General features: G+C 37.2%; 1 protein-coding gene across 1 annotated transcript in view; it reads right to left on the reverse strand.

The window, feature by feature from the left end:
- Window positions 1-751: 751 nt before the first annotated feature.
- The window catches only part of LOC121406907 (GATOR complex protein DEPDC5-like), a 32427-nt gene continuing 7683 nt past the window's right edge, over window positions 752-25495 (reverse strand). Inside the window, exons 11-30 of the mRNA XM_041597780.1 lie at window positions 24711-24851; window positions 23906-24099; window positions 22404-22503; window positions 21811-21967; window positions 20865-21098; window positions 19648-19974; window positions 15235-15363; window positions 12219-12409; window positions 11171-11260; window positions 9758-9849; window positions 9018-9189; window positions 8065-8277; window positions 7052-7263; window positions 6477-6575; window positions 6162-6189; window positions 5392-5586; window positions 4103-4253; window positions 3233-3399; window positions 2639-2913; window positions 752-1887 (exon numbers count right to left, since the gene is read on the reverse strand). Of these exons, the coding sequence (XP_041453714.1) occupies window positions 1320-1887; window positions 2639-2913; window positions 3233-3399; window positions 4103-4253; window positions 5392-5586; window positions 6162-6189; window positions 6477-6575; window positions 7052-7263; window positions 8065-8277; window positions 9018-9189; window positions 9758-9849; window positions 11171-11260; window positions 12219-12409; window positions 15235-15363; window positions 19648-19974; window positions 20865-21098; window positions 21811-21967; window positions 22404-22503; window positions 23906-24099; window positions 24711-24851 (3735 nt within the window). The 3' untranslated portion in view covers window positions 752-1319. The remainder of the gene's footprint in view (window positions 1888-2638; window positions 2914-3232; window positions 3400-4102; window positions 4254-5391; window positions 5587-6161; window positions 6190-6476; window positions 6576-7051; window positions 7264-8064; window positions 8278-9017; window positions 9190-9757; window positions 9850-11170; window positions 11261-12218; window positions 12410-15234; window positions 15364-19647; window positions 19975-20864; window positions 21099-21810; window positions 21968-22403; window positions 22504-23905; window positions 24100-24710; window positions 24852-25495) is intronic.

Raw genomic sequence — 25495 nt, forward strand, 5'->3', positions numbered from 1 at the left:
GGTCTATAAACTTTGTCCAAATGGTTATGTACTGTTAGTCAGTGGTGTATTCATTGAATAATGAAAACACTAATACTTTGTTCTTTTTCATTGCCAAACAAATAATTAGACATCCTGTTTGATAAGTAACAGAGTCTGAAAGATCTGTAACGAAGGGAAAGGCTTAGGGAAGATTTCATAAATATGTGCTATGAATCGTAAGTCAATTTTAGGTCCCAGATCAATGTCTTGCAATTTTACTGTGCACTGCTGGTCTGCTCTTGGAACAAAATGTATATATTGATTCAATATAGTAAAATCTCATATGTTGATATAAAGTTGGTGATTGTAATCAACTAAAGAAAAGTAGTTTCTTTTATTAACATTTCCTTAGCACCAGTAAATCTTGAATGAAAGTTTCATAAGACTGTATGCATGCCATCAAATTCTGTGAAGAGTAAATAGCAATCAACTATGGAGTGAATTCACTGACTAATTTGTTTGAGCCAATCAAATGGAAGGATTTCAGTAGCTTTTAACAGTCAGTTATCGAAAATTGCTGTTTGTTTCATGAAATGCTCCTCTGGTCAACATGGGAATGCTAAATTAAAAGATCAGCAATGGGTTTGATTTAGGCAGGAAATCCTAAATCAGCATGAGATTGCCAGGGGCATGTAACACAAAGCATTGTGATTGATTGTACAGATGATCTGGGGCCCGTTGCAGAAAGAGTTGCAATCAATCATTACTCTAAAAATCATGTGCAACTTGATTTTCAACCAATCAACAGCGCGCATTTGAGACTTTGATTTTTGACTTGCATTTAAATGCAAGTCTTGCTGCAACTGGCCCCTATACACCTTGATTGCACATAATGAATGATCAATGTACTTGAGCACAAAAAAGTCAACCCCCTCGATCAAGCGCTGACTGCTTTGTGTAACAGGCCCAGTGGGTGTTTCACAAAGATTTCAGTGTAACTCAAATATTAGTCGCAGGTAGCACATAAAGCATCTCTGCATTGGTCAAATCATGCGTACAGGACGTGCACTATCGCATATCCATCAATAAGATTGCGCGTTAAATAACATATGTGCATTGGCATGAAAATATGACGGTAAGTCACACTCAACTCCGTCTGTGAAAGAACTCAAAATGGGGTCTTGTTGCCACAAAGGTGCAAGAAAGAGATTTGGAAATGAGCAAGAACCTCAATGCATAAAATTTCATGCTCAAGACAGGCCTTGCACATTGTTCTATGGCATCGCAGAATACATTTCAAACATATCGTCCATATGTTTGCCTGTACTCAAGATATAGACATTTCAAAACAGAGAGGATCAAAATGACAGGTTCTCTGTATTCTCAAGCCAGAAATCAGTCAGCTTGCCATCCACATTGCGACTTATACTAATGACCTCTTTCATGATACTATCATACACCTTCTCATCGCCGCAAGCACTGCAGCGCCATCTCTTGGTCAGCGTATGGTTCATGGACCACAGAAACCCAACGTTATTGAACTGCCCATCCATGTGCTTCTCACGAACTTCCCTGATGCTTCCGCTCCGCATCTTCCTCCTCTCCTCCACAAAAGTCACGTCGGGTTCATCATCATCCAAGGTATCGACGATGTCGAAGCTGCTATCGCGCCCGACCATGATGGGGATACCGCCGCTAGACTTCCTCCGTCGAGGAGCCTTTACGACCTCGCAGGGAGAGCTTCGACCCTGGCCGGACGGGGTAATGCTTGGGACGATGGGAGTGTCGTCTGGAGAGTTGATGAGGGAAACGAAACACACCCCTGATTTGTGGATGTATTCCATCGGGCGACCACGCCTACTGGCATGAAAACCAAAGCCATCGAACGTATCCTGGTTCTTATCTCGGATTAAGATGAAACCAAACCTGCATGAAAAAAGACAAAACAGGATCACATTAATATTTACTAAAATGAAGTGCTGTAATATACTTTTATACACATATCATTTCCACTGGATTCTGTGGTAGATTTCTTTCTGTTTCTATACAAAACGGGTTTTTAGATGGACATAACCTACAGACATGCATGAATGTAGGTGCGATGATAAACTCTAATTTTCTGTTATTTGTCCTTTAACTCAGACCTTTAAGATCAACATTACACACATCAAATTAAGCAAATTAAGCAGATAATTATGAGACTAATTAGAGTGTTGACTAGAATCCTGGATGAATGTAGTTTTTCATGACTAAGAATTGTCTATTTTCTGTGCTATTAATGTTTGACAATGTGAGGATCACTTTACAGAAAGAAATCTCACAGGTAAGAAAATGTTTACCTAAAACTATCCAAGTGCAAAGTGATACATTAAAATATACATGCATGAATATATAATTTTTCCTCTGCACATGTCCAAGTAACTGTTTTCAGGCTTTAGAAAGAAAAATCAACAGGAATAGGGCAACTCCATAAAATATGTACAAATGACCCCTTATATGTGGCACAAGACTGAAGTTATTTGTCCGTTTTGTGGTTATGAAAATTTGTAACACTCTCAAATTGACTTGGACAGTACATAAAGTGAAGTATGAATGAAAAGTAAAAGCAATTAGAGTAAGACATAGAAAAGTGATTATTTGATGGAATTGCCCCAAGACCTCAGATACCACATCTCACTTGTTCATGATGAGCTCTTGGAAGAGATCAATAGCCTTGTTACCAGGCTCCAGACCAAGCATGCATCCACCGTCGGCAATCCCATCCGCCTCGAGGACCTCCTCCCCGCCCGCGTGCCTCCTGTGAACGTCCTCCTTCAAGGACTGGATGTCCAGGGGTATGAAGAGGGGGCATCGTAGGGGGTTGGCAAACTCAGGATGCTGGTGGAAGGGGTCAGTGGGGGCGGGGACCAGGTGGAACCCAAAGGTGTTGGCTTTTCTTGACCATCCTTGGAGCTGGAAGGCATAGATGTGTCAAATTAGTGATTATACAATATTGAGTGTTTCATTTTCAATAAGGATTTAATTTTTTATGTTTGGCTTAATCTTGATCAATATCATTATTTCTAATTGTTATTTGATTTTTCATTTGGCTATATGTATGCCAGTCCTCCATTGCATTGTTCGGTTGGGAGACCATAATAGTTACACTGGTGAACTGGTTATCAGTATTCATGTAATAAAGTAATGAACACAATTTGCTATCAAACCAGAAATGAACCTTTAGTCAGTTACTTCTTTTCGTCGAAATAGTATACACTCTTTATATACTAACCATTTCATTCAAGAGGCTGGGTGTACAGACTAGCCACTCGACCTGGAGGTCAAATGCCCTATCGACTGTGTATTGGCCATCGTACGTCACATGACACCACTCCACACGATCAGTCTTATTGCAGTCAATCTCCAGCATAACGTTCTTGATCTCTGGCGGCTTGAAAGCTGTGATGAAAAGAGAGTGGGATCATAAGTAACCCCTAGCCAATTTGCATGAAACTATGGTATCATTAGTAATAATGTTCAAAAGCACCAAATATCAAAGATTCAATGTATGAAGCCAGGGGTGGAGCGAGACTCGTAATTTCAAACAAGCCTGAAACCAGCCAGATTAAATACAATGGTTTTGAGGGGCCGACTATTGTGCAAAAACAATATGGCCCCTGATATAGTATTGTGCTCGAGCTGGCTAAATCCATCACATATTCCAAACTTGATATTTTTTCCTCTCTAACAAGCCAACCCCAGATCTTAATTTCAAAAAGAGACATAGTCTTGATACCCATACCTTCACATAGTGTAAATGAACTTATCAGCTTCAACAATAAACTTAACAACCACTCTATACTATCTTTATTTTAAAAAAGGACTTTGTTAGGGTACTGGAAGCCTTTTTTCTTTGGCATCAATGATGTGAAAAAAGGAGATAAAATACTTGTTATCGTTCCAGGAAGCATTTTTAATAAGACTACAGGATCAACATGATGCATTCTGCATCATAAAACAGGAAGTAAATTGAGTATTACAGGACTTTACTTGCTGCTATTCATATGACTGTGAATTTACACCATTATCTTCCCACAACCTGCATTTCATTTACATGTATAATGCATAGAAGGCATTTCATGTGTGAAGGGTTGTAACTGACCTCTGCTACTAGCAGGCATAGATCCAAAGCCAGGTGTACCTCCTGACATCTCACGCATGGCCCAAGGTGATACAGGGTGGAAGTCCTCGACAACACTGGAACTCGTTTCAGTAGATTTCTGTTTCCATGACAACTCTTCCATCACGGCAACCTAGAAGTCAGCATAATTAACAGAATTCAGGAAATATTGTTTCTGTCTTGGAAAGGTTACAGGCACACAGGCAATGCACATGCCAATTTTCATCATGATCATGCAGTCAACAGCAGTGGTCTTCAGACGGGCAGAATCATCCCCCCTTCCGATCTCTGAAGATATTAAGACCGAGGGGTGTTTCACAAAGATTTAAGTATGACTTAAGTGGCACTTAAATGCCGACGTTGTACATGATATGCAACGTGCGATCTTATTGATTGCTACACGGTAGTGCCTGTCCTCATGGCACTATCTGACCAATGCCGTCAAGCCTTATATACCACACGCAACTAGGCATTTCATTGCAACTCTATGTCATCCTTAAATCTTTTTGAAGCATCCCCCAGGCCAGACTTATGAGGGGTAAATCCTACATATGAGCATTTTTCCCCCTTTCTTATCATCCACCATAATCTATTACGCAACCGTTATTATCACGATACATACGAACATCCTTCATACCATTACTATACCTCAAACCAGTAACTAGGGAAGTCTGTTTTGAATGGAAGCTGAGGGATATAATCACACCATGAATGCCATTCATCATCATCATCATCATCACCATCATCGCAATCAATATCATCATCATCATCATCATCATCACCATCATCATTAACATTATCTTAATCATCATTGATTGACTGATTACTTTTATTTCTGCATTCATTGCATCAGATATAAGTTTACAAAGTAATATCTACAAATGTAGTATATAACAAAATAATAATGTTGAAATACTGTATAAGAATTGGATCAATAATGATTAAACAAATGTATTACTAAATAAACAGAAAGACAATTCAAAAGAATGCAGGAGACCACCATTATAAGCATCATCACCATCGACATCGTCGTCATCATCATCATGATCATCATCCTCATCACCATGATCATCATCATTGTCATCATCATCACCATCATCACTACCATCATCACTAATATCCTCACTAATATCCTTCTATTATTATCGTAACTACCCATCACAAAAATTACCATCACCACTATCACTGAAATGATCAGAAACATCATCATTGTCACCATCAATATCATCACCACCACCCTGCCTATCAGCATACTTACACCATAACTTTACCTCGAACCAGTGACTAGGGAAGTCTGTGTTGACTGGAAGCTGGGGGATGTAATCACACCATGAATGCGATTTGGTTGCATCAGTCATGGGAGGTACATTCTCCGGAAGCACCAAGCAGTAAACGTAGAAACCGTGGATGAAGGGAATGTGAGGGAAGCCTGACGCATGCTGGATCAACCGATTCTCTGACATATTCTGTTTCACGGTATTAAAAAAATAGCATTCCATGAATCAAGATAATATGGGGTCATATGGAAACATCTACAAATTGTTACATTCTATATTTGGAAGAGCATGATGAAAAAATATCATATTTCCTTCCATGATTGAAACCAAATGTATATCATAGCTTGTTTAATCAACATTGATCTAACATTGAGAAAATATAAACTTTTCAATAATAATTGAAATTCAAATTTACATACATTCAGATACTAATGAAAAGCACCTTTTTGTAAACTTCTAAATTAATGAGTTAGAACAGAGGGAATTTGATAAAAAAAGAATTATCATATCATTATCAACTGTGATTTAAGCATTTATACCAAGTCAAATCTGTATAAATACAATCTCTGAAAGTACAAACTAATCACTTTAGTGGGAATTCAAAAACATTTTGATTTTTTAGATTTACATAAAAATGGCATCCAATTATAAACGGGGGGGGGGGGGGGTAATTATGACTTATAATCTGACTTATAATCACACTTAAATGCCGACCTGTACACGATATGAAACGCGCAACCTTATTGATCAATCCAAAGTAGTGCGCATCCTCTTGGCATGATCTGACCGTTGCTGGCAAGATATTTATAACACACGCAACTAGACATTTAGGTGCGACTCTAAGTAATACTAAAATCTTTGTGAAACACCCCCCTGGACACAAAATTGATTCAGGAGGGAGTGTTTCATGAAGTATAAGTCATAGGTTTTTCACTGACTATTTTGCTTTGAGCCAATCATATACAATGAATGCAGTAGCTTACAGCAAATCGTTAAAATCCCTGACCGTTTGCTTCATGGCATACTCCCCTGTTCACTCACCATTAACAGCTCAAAGGCTTCAACATCCGTGACCTCACCATTCAACGACCTTTGAACCCAGGTCATAGCCTCGCCTGACATGAAGCAATTGGGGGGGAATCCCCTTCTGTCCAGGGGCGATGAACCTCAACCCTTTACTGGAAAGTGAAAAAAAAATAGCCTGGTGTTGTCAAAACAAACCATTTTTCAAATTATTTTCATGTTAAATATAAAAAATAACACACATTTTACCACAAAAAATGAAAGGATCATGAATACACAAATTCAATATTAAAGGAGCAACAATATAGAAAGAAAGTTACTTGTTCCAGTCAAATGTCAGAATTTAAAACCATTTTAATTTGTACATACAAAAAAGTAATTAATAGAGCAATAGTACCTATTCCAATGCACTTCTGTCATTACAGTATAATATTAAGCCAGTGTAGGAATCAGAGCGAAAATACTATAGAAAGTTTGGTGATATGTGGCACAAAGGCAAAATAAATGGGAATAATTACAAGAGTATTGGCTGGAGAAGAAGATCTAACCTATCTGGGAATGGTACTTTCCAAGAAATAATTGAACTCTACAATTTAGAATCATGGTGTTAAAATATGTGTACATGTATTACCTTTGATCAGCCATAGCTTTAGCAATGACTTGCAATGGTGTGCAGAGTGAAAGTGGTTCATCAGTTATAGTAGTAGCAGCAGGTGTATTAGGAGGATGGGGAGCAGGACTACCGGTCCCACTGGTGTGCCTCTGTCTATCCGGTCCAGGAGAGGATCTACTCCCAGGGTGTATCAGGTCACCTGAGATGGGAGTCTGCCGTCCAGATGATGCCTGTTGGGGAAGGGAAGGATACCATTAGGGATGTATTAGGAGAATGAGGTACAGGACTACCAGTCCCACTGGTGTGTCTACAGACAGAACTGTCTGTCAGGTCTAGGAATGGATCTACTACCAGGGTGTGTCAGGTCACCCGAGATGGGGGTCTGGCATCCAGATGATGCCTGTTGGGGAAGGGAAGGATGCTATAAGGGGTGTAAGAGGAGGATGGGGTGCAGGACTACCGGTCCCACTGGTGTGCTTATATATGTCAGGTCCAGACGAAGCCTGTTGGGGAAGGGAAGGATGCTATTAAATGTGTAATAGGAGGATGGGGTGCAGGACTATCTGTCCCACTGGTGTGTCTCTGTCTGTCAGTTCCAGGAGAGGATATACTACCAGGGTGTGTCAGGTCACCTGAGATGGGGGTCTGGTGTCCAGATGATGCCTGTTGGGGAAGGGAAGGATGCTATTAGGGGTGTATTAGGATAGGTGTGTCTCTGCCTAGCAAGTCTCTGGCCACTAAAGGAAAAAGCAATACAATTACATCAAGGCTGTTGGATGAGCACAGTCTGAATATTCCATTTGATAAATTGACAATCAAACAGTCTGATCTTCATCCCTTTGGCGCAAGAGGATTCAAAGACCATCTATCAAATTGATGGCAATTGATTGTCTTGATGTTTTCATTTGAAAATAGTTGTTTATAATTGTGGTTATTCACGTCCAATCAATCAATGAACCACTATGTAACTTGTACAGTACAATAAAAACTGTCATGATCATGATCGGCGATGAGGATGACATCTTACATACCTTTGGACCTCTGGACGTACTTGTCTGTCTGCGGATCCCATTCAAGATCTCTACAAATCTCAAGAACGCATCGGTCTGGTATTGCCTGAAGGCATGGTCCTTCTCGCACGATGCTGCCTCAGTTGCGCTGATCCCGTGCTCATCTGCAAATCGCTTCACCAGCACAGGAGTGTTGGGGATCAGCAAAAACCGGCTTCTCCAGAATTTCAGTGACTGAGGAAAGGAGGGAAGATATTTGAAGGGGGTTTCAAACCAAGAATAGCTTTACCTAGTGACATCAAAAGTTTCATAACAGCACATCAGGGTTCCCAGCTATTCAAGAAAACAAAATTCACTGATAATTATTTAAACCCATTTCCTGTTTTGCATGTTTTATAAGTTGTTGCAGTGAATTACATGTACATGTATTTCCATTATAAAAACAATATGTAAAACTGATTAGTACCACCATAACCAGTCATTCAATGGATGTTGTTTTGATATGCAACAAAATATAAAAGAGTCTGACTACCATGCTTTTGACTTTTGGGCCGGTCAATATTACCTGATTTTCCCTCATTTGAGGTAGTTTTTAATCAAATTCCCTGATTTTTCACTGACTGGAAAAAAGTAAAATGATTTCCCCTGATTTCTCTAATGGGCTGAGAACCCTGTATATTGACAAAAAGAACAAATGAGGGGGGGAGGTGAAAATAGGGAACACAATGCAGTGAACAAGATTTTCTGCTACAAATAGCAGAACAGTATCTTTATTGCAAGACTGATGATTTGTGGTTCCGAAAGTGGCTAAAACGTAATGTCATGTTTCCTGAATCTCCCAAATGAGTGTTTAACTGGAAAAATATATATGATATACTCGCTGAAATTTCGAGTTGGGCGGCCCTTTTCAGGACCAAACACATGCCAACAAGAGAATACAAAGTGTGAAGCCTGTATATTAAGGTAATACTCACATCTACCAATGAGAATTCACTATCATGTGATGAGATGTAGTTATCAAGATAGTTCCAGTTGTATCTCTCAATCTCTTCATGTCTGAAAGTGGTTTGAATCGGCGAATAACCTTCGTTCTGTACAGACCATAGCTGATAGGTATACTGGATGGGTTCACACAGTGATGGATGCCTATGTAAGACATGAGTTTATTTCATAATAAGTTAATGTGAACAGACCATAACTGGTAGGTATAGTGGACAGGTTCACACAAATATTTTATAATATTATGGATCCATTCATATCACAACCAATGTCTGCATACATGTACAGTACATGTATGTAAAAAGGTTACGACAAATTCCTTCAATGTGAACAGACCATATTACTGGATATGTTCACATAGAAAGGATTATCATTATCATAATTCAATGTGGATGAATACCTGAACAGGTCACAAGGTTATGATGTAATGAGAACAGAGCATAGCAGGTAGGTATACTAAATGGGTTCACACAATGAAGATGATCATCATTTACTTTTTGATGTGAACAGGGCATAGTTGGTATCAGGCCTTACATTTCAATACTTTTTAGGGCCAGTCCTCTTTCCAAAGGGCATATTTCTATATTACAGCACAAATGGTCCAAATTTGAAGGGCAAATAAAACATTCTAGGTGTAATGAGGTCAACCAATAGGCCCTGTGGTATGAATATATAACTGTATAGCTCAATGGATTACTAGGTGCAGTTCACCTACCTTGGTTTATAGATGGTGACTGATATTGTCTTCCTTTCAGAATGAAGGCATAGCTTGTGGAAGATACGACCAATACTCAAAACATACTCCTTCTGCAAAGGATAAAAAAGACAAAGGCACAGCCAGAGTTGAAACTCAAACTAAAAGAAAAGAGGCTAATACTGAGAAAGATTTGAAGTCCAAATCTGATTTTGGTAGGACTTCAAAGATGATGGAGCAATGTGTAGCATGTGAATAGAAAGAAAGTGCAAAATTCAAATACTAAGAATTCCATTTCCCATCAAGATGGTCAATAACAAATGAGAGCAACATAGGCTGAACTATCATTAGTTGAGGGTAATGCAGTCTTACCTTGATGTTTTGGCCAGTGTATAGTGACATAAGTATGGTAAGTCATGTTTTAATTAAATTCTTTTTTTTTTGTGATATCAATTAACCCTATCTAGGCCGGGGTATTTTTGGAGTTTATATGGCCGGGGGGGGGCCTCCCAGGCCCCCCCTAAGATCTCGGCCGTCGACCGCGCGATTGCGCCGAAAATTGGCACGCGGGTTGCCTGGGACATAATCTACAAGATTGTATAGTAATTTATTTCATGCGAATTGCTATTAAGTGATTATGCTAATTTATGCGTAATTAGTATGCGAAATCATACTTTTTCCTCCAACTCCCTAAATAAAGCTCCAAATGTACTAATTTTTGGTATAGAAACTCTTTGTGGTGTTCTTAGCAAGTGTAAATGAAAAAAATGCGATATCAAATAATTTTCTTATGTATTTTATTGTTTTTTGTAATTTCTTATGTATTTCTTTGTTTTTTGACCTTTTGTTTTTCATTGTTTTTTTCAATGAAATTTGTTGGTGACTCTTCTGTGATCATAAAAAGCATAAAATAAATACATTTAGACCAGCAAAACTAAAAATAATCATACATTTATGAATTTTGGTTGAAAACACAATTTGCATTGACTTTGTACACGAAATCACGTTTTTGAGCAATTTTTGGTCTGACATGCACTTACATAATGTTGCGTAATTTCGGAACCACGTACCCGGGTGACGCAAAGTTGGTCTCAAAAGTTGCGCAAGACTTGAAAGTAAAAAGTCAGCGAGCGGCGCGGTAAAAAAATTTCGCGCGGCGAAAATATTGCACGATTCGTTGAGGGGGGGCCTCCGAGGCCCCCCCCGGCCTAGATAGGGTTAAACATCTTTTATCAAGAAATAAAATTCTTGAGACCACAAATTAATTTCTTCACATCAAGAAACGATTTTGTATATTTAACAAATGATGATTCGTGATATCAACATCAAGGATTAAATATATGCATGTCAGCATAATTATGTTGGCTAGAACTTCCTATCAAAATAATATCCTGCCAAAGAAATCTTAATAAAATTTCTCTTCAATCTACAAACCTTATCTGGGTTAGTGATCAATGGAGGATGACGTTGACTCCGGATAACAGATGACAAATCTAGGCTTGGAAGTACAACCAACTGAAAACCCTATTAAATAAAAAGATTAAAAAAAGATATTTACAATATTGGTAGAGTGAGCCACGACTACTAAATATACATCACACATTAACCTGCTAACAGTTAGAGAACTAAAGATAATGATCATGGATAGAACATCTGAACCCCACATGTGGAGCCGTCCAGAAATGACTTTCTCCATTTTCAGTTAAAATTGAAAAGTTGTAATACTTTCAGAATTTGCTGAAGTGGTTTACGGTACACCATGTGGAGTGTTATAGAAACAGTGAATAGAAGAGAAGTGGATAGGTGAGAAAGTGGAGATTTGAGAGTAGAGTATTCTTTCTTGAAAATAGTCCTGAAAAGGACTGTAAACTAGGAGGAATGTTGAGTGAGAACAGCTTGAGTAGTAGAGCTGATGAGGAGATGAGGAGATGCTGGCTTGAGTCGGCGAGTAGAGATGATGAGTAGTAGAGACTCGACGTTTCGGACAGGTTGACTGTCCGTCTTCTTGTATCCACTGTTTCTATAACACTCCACATGGTGTACCGTAAACCACTTCAGCAATTGTACATGCCACCATGCAAACCTTCAAACAACATCTGACTTTCAGAATTGTCATAGCTCGGGATACTTTGTAAAGTAAAATGGAGTAAAACAGGGGTCAGACACATAAAATGATTGATCATTTTATGATAATAGTAAATACAACATTTCTGTGGAGATCAAAATAAATGATTGTAAGCACTGGCAATACAATATGACTTTAGTCTTGTTACCAAGGTAAGGTCCACAAGTATTCCAAAACCTGAGCTGCAATTATGATAATTGATATTTTTCATTTCCTACTCCCCTCTCTGCGAATTGCAGTGGCCATAAAATGGTAAAGTCACCATAGCTGTAATGCACTATAAAAGAAACTGGTCCCTGGATATCAGGTATTCCTACAAAGGGTCCAAGAATTGCCAAAAAAGATTGCGCCTCTTACTTGCAGAAGCCTTTGCGATATGAGCTCCTGGAAGATGGCTTCCACTGTCATAAAAGGACCAATGATGTCCTCCTCCGCTAAGAGTTCATAGTTGAACTCCAGGAAGTCCTTTTCCAATGACAACCTGTCAGGATAGAAATCAGTTGATATGGGCAGACAGGCTGTGGCAGTCAAGGACTTCCAGTCAACACCTGTGGATAGTAAATGGTTATCACAAGATTTATAGTAACTTTGTCTACGTGTAGTTAGTCTTTTTCTAGGATCTAGTCTTATATCAAATGGGCTAAACTCACTTTGTTTGCAATAAAATCAGTCTAATTAACTATGTGAATTAAATTAACCAATCAATGGAACATCATTATTTGGTAACCTAAGGCACCTTTAAGTAAAAGCCTCTGCTTCGTTCTTGAAGAGGAATTTCCTCAGGATCATTCATGGTGGCTTCCCACATACCCTGTTATTTTGCCATTGCTCAAAGCAAAGTTGTGGCACAGTTAAGGGTGCCCAAGCCAATATGCCAGTGAATCTAGTCAGAAATATATCAATTGGCCCGCCAGCAATACATGTTTCTACAGATATATCATGTCTCTATGCCAAGTATATGTTTTTCTTCCTAGCCAGACTCTACATGTTCCTTCTATAGAAAATATGAACATATCAGAATCATACTGTATTCAATGCAATGTGTTGATGTAACAGATAGACTGTATAATCACATTTCATAGCAATCTGCTTAGTATCAGAAAGACATTTCTTTTTACAAATGCTTTTATTAAGCCTGAAAACTTGGTGATCATATGTATATTTTCTTTTTGATAGAAATACTTGTTGCTAACTATATGATTAGATGATATCCATGTGTAATTAGATAAATGATTATGTATTATTTTACAGTACGGGTATTTGCCAATAGTATAAATACATGCAATGGCACAAAAGTACATAGAACACATTTAAAAAACATTTTTCAATGGAATACTTCTAACAAGACAGTTTTAATGAATTTATATATTTAAAAAGTGCATTGAAAGTATAAGTATAAGAAATCGCATTACATATTATCTGAATATAAATATACCATTCATGGATTGCAAAATGTAGCATGAGCATATACTATAACAAAAGATACAATGGTTATATTTTTTCAAAAGAAAAGGAAACATTTACATAAAAAGAGAAGCGCAGTACAGAGAAAAAAACAAATGTGAAGTTATGGTGAATTGCTGATAAGAATATATATATGAATTTATGGTGTTATAATTATGCATGATATTTTTTTTGCAATGGATATATGCTTGTGAGATTGCATGAAAGAAAGAGAAGAGGAAAAAAAAAAGACTTGAAGACACACATCACACACTTTGTTAATATACATCACTGCATTAAAAGAAAATAATAAATAAACAGCTAGTACAGAGAAAGACAAAGGAAATAGTAAACAGGTACACATAAACAAATATCAGGAACATTAAAGGCTAAAAAAATAAACATTTAGGATGACAAATATCCTGAAAGGCATTTGAAAATAACAGAAGAGATCTAGAAACTACACAATAAAGACAGTTCAACTGAATGATAAAAGTTGAAAGCAATTTTGGGATCCCAAGTTTCCATAAGTAAGATTGATCCACTATTTTATATCATCAATCAGCATAGCTAAACACAGATATAGTCATATCACTGTCATAATTGTTCTCTATAAGTATCTATGTACTTGTCAGTTGTGTTTGGTCTGAGAGTTTGTTAAAGTGCAGGGGTGGTATTCTGAGAACCATCAACATCAGCGTTTAGCTTTCTATTAATTTTTATTATAAGTCACGAGTTGTAATGAGATATAACAGTTCTATAAAACACACAGTTTGGTATTTAACATTCTTAGAAGTCGTTTGCATGTTGCTACACATATCACAAATCTAATATCAAATTTTCAAAAAATTGTTTTAGGGAATAAACATATCAATCTATTAGAAAGCAAATGTTCACAAAATATTTCAGCTTTTTTATGCATTTTATTTGTGCAAAATATGCTCATAAATGCAACATAGCAGCTGAGGGGTGAGGTTGTTATCTTATTTTGTTGCACAGAAATAAATCATCGCTTTTAATGCCAAGACAGAGTGACAGTGAGAGGTGGAACAATTGACAAACACATTAGAAATTAAATGGCACTCAAAATGAAAATTGGGTAATGAACATAAACAGATTATAAAAAACATTGTTTCAAGTATAAATGCTTTTCAGTTTTAGTTATTATGTTGTAAATGAAATAGGAGCAAGAAGGGAAGGGGAATGGGGGGAAGGGTGGAAGATAATTCGTGTTGGATCACTCTTTAAAAATTCAAAGGCAATAACAAATGAATAATAATAGGAGGACAAACATAAAAGGGGATAGAAAAAAATGTGATACCACACACCGGACAAAGATAGCAGAGAGAACAAATGCAGCTGATAAACAGTAGAGGAAAACAGACACAAACAAACAGTGACACTTATAAAAAACAAATAAATCAATCAATTTTAAAGTAGAAAAAGAGAAAGGGGGTGGGGGTGAAGCAATCCACCTGTTTGGTATTAGGAGTCCATTCTTCATACGGTTGATTATCTTTATTTCTAAGCTTAATATAACTGAGTCACATATCCAATCTGGATTTATTAATTCATTCATTTCTATAAGAATTTTTTTATAATATAATGGAGGAGGATCAAGAAGTAGGGAGAGGGTGGAGAAGGGGTAAGACAGAAAGTGAGGGAGGGGTTGAGGAGAGGTAAAGAAGGTTGAAAGGTTATTGCACCAATATCATGTTCAATGACAGAGGGCATTAAAATCATAGGTACATAATGACAACTAGACACACAAAACAGATTTAGAAGAGAGCCACTGCACAAAACAAAACAAGAAGACACAAACAGGCTGAGAAAAAAATATAAACCCAAGTTACCAATGTGATCATAAGAGAAAGGGTGGAGTAGGAGGGTGGGCGCAGATAGGAGGGGAATGGGGGGTAAAGCAATGCACCTGTCAGGGTGTAAGGGGTCCATTCTTGATCCCCTGTATAACTCCATAGTAAGTTGAGTCTTCTTAGGGAAGGATGATGCTGCATGGCGTGATCCAAGGAGCTCGGTCCATCAAACAGACCTCGGGTGCCTGCCATGGAAATGGGTGGATATGAGATAGCAGAGACATACAAAACCTGGTGGCTGTTATCACAAAGTCGTTCGTAAGTTATACACGAGTAAGTGCCAGACTGGTGATCAGAGGCCTGTTTCAGAAAACTTGTTGTAGATAAAAAAAAAAAAAACAGTTTAAAGCTACCAAAATCATTCAATTTGATTGGCTGATGATAAACTTGTAATAGATTTTGTACCTTAGTCATCATAACAAGTTTTTATGAAATGAGACACTATTATTTTTTATAGATGAGATTCCCAAAATTTTCCCTCTTTCAAACAAAAACTAAAGTTTCTTTACTACAGCCCTAATCAAATTTTGGCAAATGACAAACTTGGCATTAGGCTGTGTGTTAACCCTAAAAGGACCTCGGGCGCGGAATCGCCCCCCTCGACATTTTTCGCAATTAATCCGCCGCGCAAAATTTTTTGACTGCGTTGCTCGCTGACTTTTTACTTTCAAGTCTCGCGCAACTTTTGAGACCAAATTTGCAAAGCCCAGGTACGCGGTTATGAAATTACACAACATTATGCAAGTGCACGTCAGACCTAAAATTGCTCTAAAAATGTGTATTCATGTACAAATCCAATGCAAAATGTGTATTTAGCCAAAATTCATTAAATGTATCGTTATTTCTACTTTTACAGATTAGAATTAATTAATTCTGTCTTGTTTATGATCAGAATTAAGTCTGCAACAATTTCCTTCAAAATAACAATCAAAAACAAAAAGTAAAAAACAAGGAAATACATAAGAAATTGAAAAAACAATGAAATACATAAGAACAAATTTGCAATACCAACTTTTTTTTAAGTACATTTGATCAGAATCCTACAAAGAATCTGTGAATAAAAAATTAGCAATTTTGGGGCCATAATAAATTAATTAGAGCAAATGTTTAATTTCATGCATACATGTAAGTTAGCATAATTAATTCATTAAAAAAATCTGATTTTTCAGAAAAATTAATCATACAGCCTTGTAGATTTTGTCGCACACTACCACTGTGCAAATTTTCGCAGCGCTCCTGCGATCGATGGCCAAAATCTCAGGGGGGGTAGTGGATTCAGGACCCCCCCCCCCCCCCCGGCTGTGAGATAGGTCCAAATAAACCCAGCACTTTTATGGTTAATCTGCTAACAAGAATGATTTTAATCAACAAAATCTAATCTCAATTGAGCTGATAGGAAACTGAATGATTGAGAATCTTAATTTGGCACTTAAGAACTGATCACCAGTTGTTGGTTAAGTTGTACACAACTTATGAACAACTTTGTGAAACACCATCTTGCTTCATTATACTCTGGCAAGATTCAAGCGACTTTTAAAACCTACCATAAGAGTCTACCTTTTGAATGTTCAAGGGTCGCTTTGTGATAGAGGTATTTGTTACTGCCACAGGCTTGTGGGCCTCTGGGTCCTGCATCGGAACATCTTACAAGCAATGACACTAACATGTTCACCATCCTCATACTTCAATCTAAGATCCTGTTCTTAGTATACTTTCTTAACTGGTTTCCCCTAAATTAGTTTAGATGACCAATTCGCTAGCATCCTCATCATCATCATCACCACGCAATGAGTTTCAAGATTTCTATACCGCTTGCTTCCAAGCCTGTTCCCAACTTGAGAATAATCTCTTTTATTTTGCAAGAATGTTTGCAAAGATGATGTAATAGCAAAGCAGACATGCATATTTTAACAACTACATGTATGAATAAAGCTTTGCGAAGGTAGTGATAAGGCATAGCTTCTCTTCATGTATACATGTATTTAAAAGGCCATTATTTATTATTCATTGTATATAACAAACACAATTAGTGTTTTAAGTGAGACAAAAAGAAACAGCACATGAAAATCTATTTGCATTCCACTATTTCTTTCTGAAACATGTTTAAAGTCAATTCTGTTAGCTTCTAAGAATGCTAGCCGCTTTATCTCTATAGATTAAGAGAAATGAATAAAAATGAAATTGTAAAATAAAAACAGAATAACACCTACCCTGTTTCTGATCTTAATTGTTACATTCAAATAAACAAAGAAAAGAATAAAAGAAATTAAAAATAAACACAAGTGGAATGCCTCTGGCCGTCTCACCTGCATCACGCGGTTCAATATAGCAGCAGTGCTGACTTTGAATACTACTCTAACTCGCACAAGATGTTCAGTGATACATGGTTACTCTTATGTCCACTTTTTATGAACTAGACCAATAAACTTACAGAGATATGATGGTTATTCAACAAAAAAACCCAACATGGCCAAAGTTCACTGACCTTACATGACCTTTGACCTTGATCATGTGACCTGAAACTCACACAGGATGTTCAGTGATACTTGATTAATCTTATGTACAAGTTTCATGACTCAGATCCATAAACTTTCAAAGTTATGATGGTAATTCAACAGATACATCCAATTCAGCCAAAGTTCATTGACCTTTGACCTTGGTCATGTGACCTGAAACGCGCACAGGATGTTCAGTGATACTTGATTACTCTAATGTCCAAGTTTAATGAACTAGACCAATAAACTTTCAAAGTTATGATGGTAATTCAACAGACACCCCCGATTTGGCCAAAGTTCATTGACCCTAAATGACCTTTGACCTTAATCATTAGACCTGAAACTTGCACAAAATGTTCAGTGATGCTTGATTACTATTATGTCCAAGTTTCATGAATCAGATCCATAAACTTTCAAAGTTATGATGGGAATTCAACAGATATCCCCAATTCGGCCAAAGTTCATTGACCCTAAATGACCTTTGACCTTGGTCATGTGACGTGAAACTCATGCAGGATGTTCAGTGATACTTGATTAACCTTATGTCCAAGTTTCATGAACTAGGTCCATATATTTTCTAAGTTATGATGACATTTCAAAAACTTAACCTCAGGTTAAGATTTCGATGTTGATTCCTCCAACATGGTCTAAGTTCATTGACCCTAAATGACCTTTGACCTTGGTCATGTGACATGAAACTCTAATAGGATGTTCAGTAATACTTGATTAACCTTATGGCCAAGTTTTATTAACTAGGTCCATATACTTTCTAAGTTATGACGTCATTTCAAAAACTTAACCTCAGGTTAAGATTTGATGTTGACGCCGACGCCGCCGCCGTCGCCGTCGGAAAAGCGGCGCCTATAATCTCACTCTGCTTCGCAGGTGAGACAAAAATCATATCAATCTATTATATAACAAAGCCTCCCACACTCTCTGAGGAATAACACACTTGCAAAATGTATCCTTGCCCAACAACATTCTTTTTTCTTCCCTAAGTAAATAGCAACATAATCAAAATCAAATTTGGACCTTTATTTAGTGATTAAAACTCTGATTGTATACATTATAGATGGTCATCATTATCGTACATAACCTTAAAAACATGTGTTTGCAATATGTAGATCATTCCACATGGCACATGCATGACAATTTTAGAAAATTGGTGGCCAAGAATAGCTTGGCATATTTAGGATTAACCGTTTGAACCCTGAATTATTTGGGATGGTCATGACCCTCACCCTGAAGCTCATCGGCAAAACGGAAACATGACAATTGAAATGATTGAACTCCTTTTCTCATGATTTGAGGCCCGCCCATAGCTTACACATCGTCCATATACAACTCACTGTGTATTACCACACACGCTTCCCTGGAATGGTAGTATATTTTGCAATTTTTTATGCTATAACCTTACAAATGAAAGCCATTTATTGACAATATTACAAACTGAAGTTATCGACTGAATATCACCAAGGTAACGTCATTTTCTAAAAGGTCCCCTAATATATAAAACTTGCTTTTCCAATAACATGTCTTCAAGCCGGTATTCCAGGTTTTAGGGTGCATGCACGTTCATGGTGAAACCAGTTTCCAGCGTTTCGGGTTCAAAGGGTTAAATCATTATATAACAAATTCTTATAACTAAATGGTCCAAATTTTGTGTGACCTTGGTCTTCTTATGTGAACAGTCTCCCGTCTATAAAAAAAATACATTTCAAAGCGCATATGAATACAATGCTGAAGTATTGATGTCATAACCTTCTGTTACAGTTGCCATGGAAATGAATAACTGTGACATCAGAACTTATATACTCAATAAAAATAATAATGAAACACTACAGCTAAAAAGTGAAAAGCAAAAGCTGATAATGCTAAACCACTGCCGATTGGAATCAAGTAATTCCTGCAAAAAGCATGAGGAAATTACAATATTCAGTAGTGAATGGGTGAAGGAATTCCTGAAAGTCATACCTGCACTACCTGGCCTCTGCAACACGGTATCCGTACTCGGAGATGAACCAGCGCTGAAGAGGCTGCTCCCACTGGCTGATGGGCGCAGTCGATTCTCACTGGAACTATGGGGTAACAACGGTCTCTCGTTACCATCGGTAGGGGTACGTGACCCACCGCCATTGATGACAGGACCAGCCCAGGGGTAATGGGGGCTGGAAGGGGAGGAGCCAAGGGTGCTGGAGTTTCGGTGGCGGGTGTATGAGTTGGATGGATAGTAATGGGAGAAGTAGTAGGACGGGTTGATCTGGTTACGATGGTGGGTTTGTATGGCGCCCCCACTTGGGCCTGGATGATTGATTGGATGGAAAAAGGAATAGTGAACGGTTTAATGTGTTAACAATAAAGTTTGATGCAACTGTGCTAAGGTTCTGATACAAGTGAATTTACATGTACCTTGTACGTGTAAAACATGTATGTACATTACATCTCAGATCACTTTACCAATTAAATTGTTATATTCATACATTGTCAGTAGATGAAATGGGAACATAGGAGGATATAAGAATTGACAAATGTGTTGGTTAGACATGATGTGCTAGTGATTATATATATGTACATATACATTGAATAGTAATGTAAATGTTAGAAAAATAATTTTTTCTTATCTGAAAGGACAAGCTTACCCTGCAGTGAGTAATGATTATTCTCTTCGACAATAAACTCTATATATGTATATACACACACAACAAAAAATGTCATGATCATTTGAAATACAGACTCTGTTCAAGGGTATTTGTAACCCTAATAATCATTCCAGGAAAAGTAATAAAAACATGCAAAAAATCTGGAGAATATTACAAGATAGATACACTTAATATCCAGAATTATCAAGGAAGTCTACATGCAAATGTAGTGAACTTCTAAAAAAGTCAAACTATAGTTTTTGTTGGGTTATTTTAATTCATTTTTTACAAACAAGTACACTTCATGTCAGACTGATTTATGCAAGACAATAATGTATATATGTGGATATGAATATATCAAAGGTCAAACCTTATTTACTTCAATCCCAGACAGAAAAAAAGGAAAAAATGTAAAACAACATTGATACAGAATAATAGAAGTTCTAAATATCCAATCATATACTGCTTACATCTACATGTAATTCTTCTCAAGATATACATGATTAATTCTTTTTTTTTAATACGCAAAACCAAGTATTACACATCACTCACCCTGAGGGAAGGTGTGTGTCCATCTTCGTCTATTAGAGGTCAATTTGACCACTAAACTTGATGTCCCGAATGGATTGACCAATGCCTTTGGCTGAGCCTGACCGGTGTGGTTGATATGGGTGGTGGTAGTAGCCCCAGCACTGCCCACGACAACACCTTTAGGAGAGATGGAAGCCGCATGGCTCTCTGAAGACTCTCTACGTCTTCCTTCAAAACTATGGCTAACAACTTTGGCTGGATATAAAGAGATAGAAATGAATATCATAATCAGTACATTTTGAAGAAAGAACATTTCATACTTGATGAATAGTAAGGCTGTTTTAAAAGTCAGTAATACAATTGAAACTGACTCCACATAGAAAGATATCTCAAAGAACATTCTGCAATTTGGAGACGCTTAATCAACATGTTTGTCCAAGTTTTCCAGTATGACAACTTTTAAATACTATTGATTGGCTGAGAAGCAACAGTTACTATGGTAAAGATTGCATAGAACGGGTCTTGTTGGATAAAACATCTGAAAAGTACTTTTATAAAATCTCCCCTGATTGCCTATCAACTGGTGAAAAGGGTCTTTCAAGAATTGTAAAGATTTCCATAGCATCAGTGAAAGATCCAGACAAGACAGATACAATACCATTACACCTGGCGTAATGTTTGTACACAATAATGGACTGTCTAAAGAGTTAGTTTGACTGCATTTGCCCCTACAAAGTATCCAAAACATTTCAGAGAACTTGTTCTACAAGAAAATGACTACATGTAAAAAAGACTTACCGGTATATCAATATTATTTGCCACTGTTTCTGAAATAAGAATGGACTAGGAGCAAAGAGAAATGCAAAGTACAAGAAGCATGAAAATGATTAATTTGTTCTTTGTAAAAAGAAAATTATATAATAAATGATCAAAGATTTTCACAATATGGAGAGATTTTCAACCTTACCTTCTCTTTGTATTCTGGCAAGAGGATTGGCTTTATTGCCCCTCCCTGGAATGGCTATTGCAACATCCCCATCATCTGAATGGTAGCTTCCATGCCTGGTTCCTGGAGAGCTACCCCTCCTACTTGGATCTTTGAAGTCTGCCTTGGTCCATTTGTTCTTTGAATGGAATAGTTGGGGATGGAGAATAGGAATAAGTTGATATTTTATAACTTCATTTTAATTACGACATTGTCATGTTTACTGCAGACCACCACATATGTTTACAACTATGCCCCTTGCCTTGAGATGCTGCTAAGCTATAGCCACATCAAGTCAAAGGGTAAACCCATTGCCTTCTAGAACTTGGTGATCCATGTACAAAGTCATGGGAACTACACAATGCAGTAGTCAGGGGTTACCATCTTAAACTGAGCCATCCCTGTTCCCTGCTTCAAGTGGGGCTCCTGGCAAAACATTGCTATGTATGACATTGCTCTGGAGAATTAATCCAGAAAAAATTGACGCATCACCTACTACAACTACATGGCCATAGTACGAAGTCTAGTAGAATAACAAAATTCGGAAATCGGAAGTAAAGAGGGTTATTTCTAACCTGGGGTGATCCTTCTTTGTCTAGAATTAACTGACCAATTGATGGAGTTTGCCGTTGACGATTCTGACCTCCTGATGATGGACGCATTGTTGCAGGTGTCCTGAGAAACAAGAGAATATAATGTGCACCCAGGAAATCAATGAGGCACTTTATCCACTCTGTGTTAAGCCGGGCTCACACTGTGCGATTGGATGTGACACGATTTTTCAAGAAATTTTGCATCAAATATAAAATTTCCAAGTAGTAAAATTATTTATATAAAGTTTGGCATGATATTAGGAATACTGAAATCATATTTTTACTTTGAGGCAAGTCCTGTGGTCAGAGTAAAGTCCAATTGGCTTCAAATTGCAGCCGATGAAGATGTCATTATGATTTGGAATTTAATTTGTTTTTATTCATTTGGGGAGGCTCGAACTGGACCGAATTTTGATTTCAGTAGTCCTACCACTATTCTTAACTCTGATCCAAAAGATTTTACTAGTGGGAATGATCATATCAAATGTTATCACAATTTATTTGAAATTCGGATCGCACCGTATAGCATAGTGTCAGCCAGGCTTTAGTTCCTACTATTACCATAAAGGCTATAGCTTGAGAGCTATTCCTCCACACAAAGCAATCCGAATCCCATTTATCAGAGACACTGCTAAGCTTGATATTCACAATTGTAACTTTTTTACGCATGGTTTTCCATATACTTAATACAGTTGCACTTATTTGTAAAATTGTTCATATCTTTTATGTTACATCCCCTGGAAGATGTAACATAAAAATTAGCAATTGATATATCTAACCAATTATAATTATTTGTACAAGGTTTGCCATAGACTTTACAGGTACTTTTAATTGTCAATTTCTTGTATCTTTATCATTATTATTTATTCAGCAAATAATATACAAAAAAAAATTCAGTGTAAACAATACAAGATAAGAAATATCAACCGTTGAAATGCCAGGGATAGAAAAAGTTAACTGAATTACTGTGGCATGAAGCCTCCTGCCCTAATTACAATGGTTATGTTACACCCCCTGGAAGACGTAACACAAAAATAAGAAATTGATATTTACAACCAATTGTAATTTTCTTGTACATGCTAGACTCACAGTTAAGGTCAATTGTACAACCGATTGCATATCAGTTGTAAAACCACTATGCAAACCTTAAAAAAAATCATACCCAGGTAATATCCATGTGCCAGTTGCAAGAGAGGGTCTTTGCAAGAACCATCTCTTGTGTTGCTAAGTTAATATGAAGTAGCATATACGGTGCCTCTTGATAAATTGTTCATATTTCATTGCTTAGCTCGCTTATAATCCATAATAGAAACTATTATTCATAAACAACCGTTTTCGTTCACATTCATATACATGTATGAATAAATGAGGCAAACAAATAATTTCTTTTAAGCCCTGTCACACAGCACATTAATAAATCAGCTAAATGGAAGACAGCGCTTGCAAAGATCCTTTCATCAACTGGAATAAGATGCATCAATTACCTTGGTTTGGGCGACTTGCCGCTGAGGAAACCAAAGACTGCATCATCATACTCCTCGCACTGGTAATCAATATCGTCCTGCTTGGAAAGGGAGTGGTCCGACGAGATGTGACGTAACAGGGCATGTCTGCTCATGGTCTGCGGACATTCCTTGACCAGTGTAGGAAGGGGGTTTCCAGCTTGAGACGTGTAAACCTGTAATAACATTAATGTGGGTACTGTATCATTGAGCCCAAAGAGGAATTGAATCAAATCACAAACGCACATTTATTTACCAGGAAGGAAAAAAAAATAACCTAATTTCTTTACTAGCAAACTGAGTTAAGGAAGATCCTTGCCTGACTTTGTAAGAACTAGAAGAAGTCTGGTTTTCTGAAATGCACTGACTCCCTTTTTTTTAACTCTCTAAGGGGTGATGGTAAATCACACTATTCCGAAGCCAAAAAAAGTTTCAGTGTTACAATGTTGTTTTTTTCAATATCAGTATACAATGTAGCCATATTCCAAATCCAAAGTTCAAAACACAAGGCATGTATGACGGCATTCAGTCTTTCATTCAAACCTTCCACGCAGAACAGGATACCAAAGTTTATCAGCTAATATGTGTACTGTAAATTTGTCTCATTTAGGATCTGCCAAAGAGGCACCACAGTATCTTTCAAAAACTCTAAATAGGATACTTATTGTATGTTCTTTACAAGAAAAATCAGTACCAGTACACCTTCATAAGATAACAAGAAGACCCAGGATACATCGATTCAGTAACCCCATCTCAAAGACATACAACAATATATAAAGGAATTTACCCTCTCTGCTAGCTTGATCCTTGGTTTAAATTTCTCACTATTTCCATGTGCATCTTCTTTGGTGTAGAAGCTGTAGTTGAGCCAATGAGGGATGTTATAATCACCTCCATGGATACCCACATCCATGGTTTTATTATGGAACTGTTTATACGAAATAGAGAATGAAAACTTGTTCGAACCTGCACGTAATGATACACGTACCTAAGAAAGTCATCGACACAGTCATGTACATAATATAGACATGCATATAAAATGTTAGCTACTTGTTTGTAAAACTTCATGTACACAAATTGTGTTTTCTGTATACTGTACCTAGGTTTACTTGTGTGTTCTGAACTTTCTCTATTAAACTAAGGGATCTCAGCCTATTTGTATGTCCAATCCCAATTTACTCCATTCTTACTTCACTTCATAAGCTGCCTATTAGTCATGATCATTGAGAGTATTACAGATTACCACATTAACAAAAAATGATCTACAATTTCTTGAAAATCCCACACAGTGTTGGAACAAACATATTTCATAGAATTTGCCAAAGGTGACTGGAAGATACAAACTTCTAATATCTTTAAGAAAACCCAGCTAAAGCCAGGGTAATTATAATAGCACGGCCCGCTGGGAGAACAGTTTTCAGAACTGAAGTGGCTTCCCTGGGTAAATATACCTATATTATTATTATTAAAGAAGTCTGATGCAAAATTTGAGACAACATGTTCATGGACTTCAATTTTGTAGAATAGACCTCTAATTTACAATAATGCAGTTTCAGCCATCTCTGTCAAATC

Source organism: Lytechinus variegatus, chromosome 2 (assembly GCF_018143015.1).
Source record: "Lytechinus variegatus isolate NC3 chromosome 2, Lvar_3.0, whole genome shotgun sequence".
Lineage (NCBI taxonomy): Eukaryota > Metazoa > Echinodermata > Echinoidea > Temnopleuroida > Toxopneustidae > Lytechinus > Lytechinus variegatus.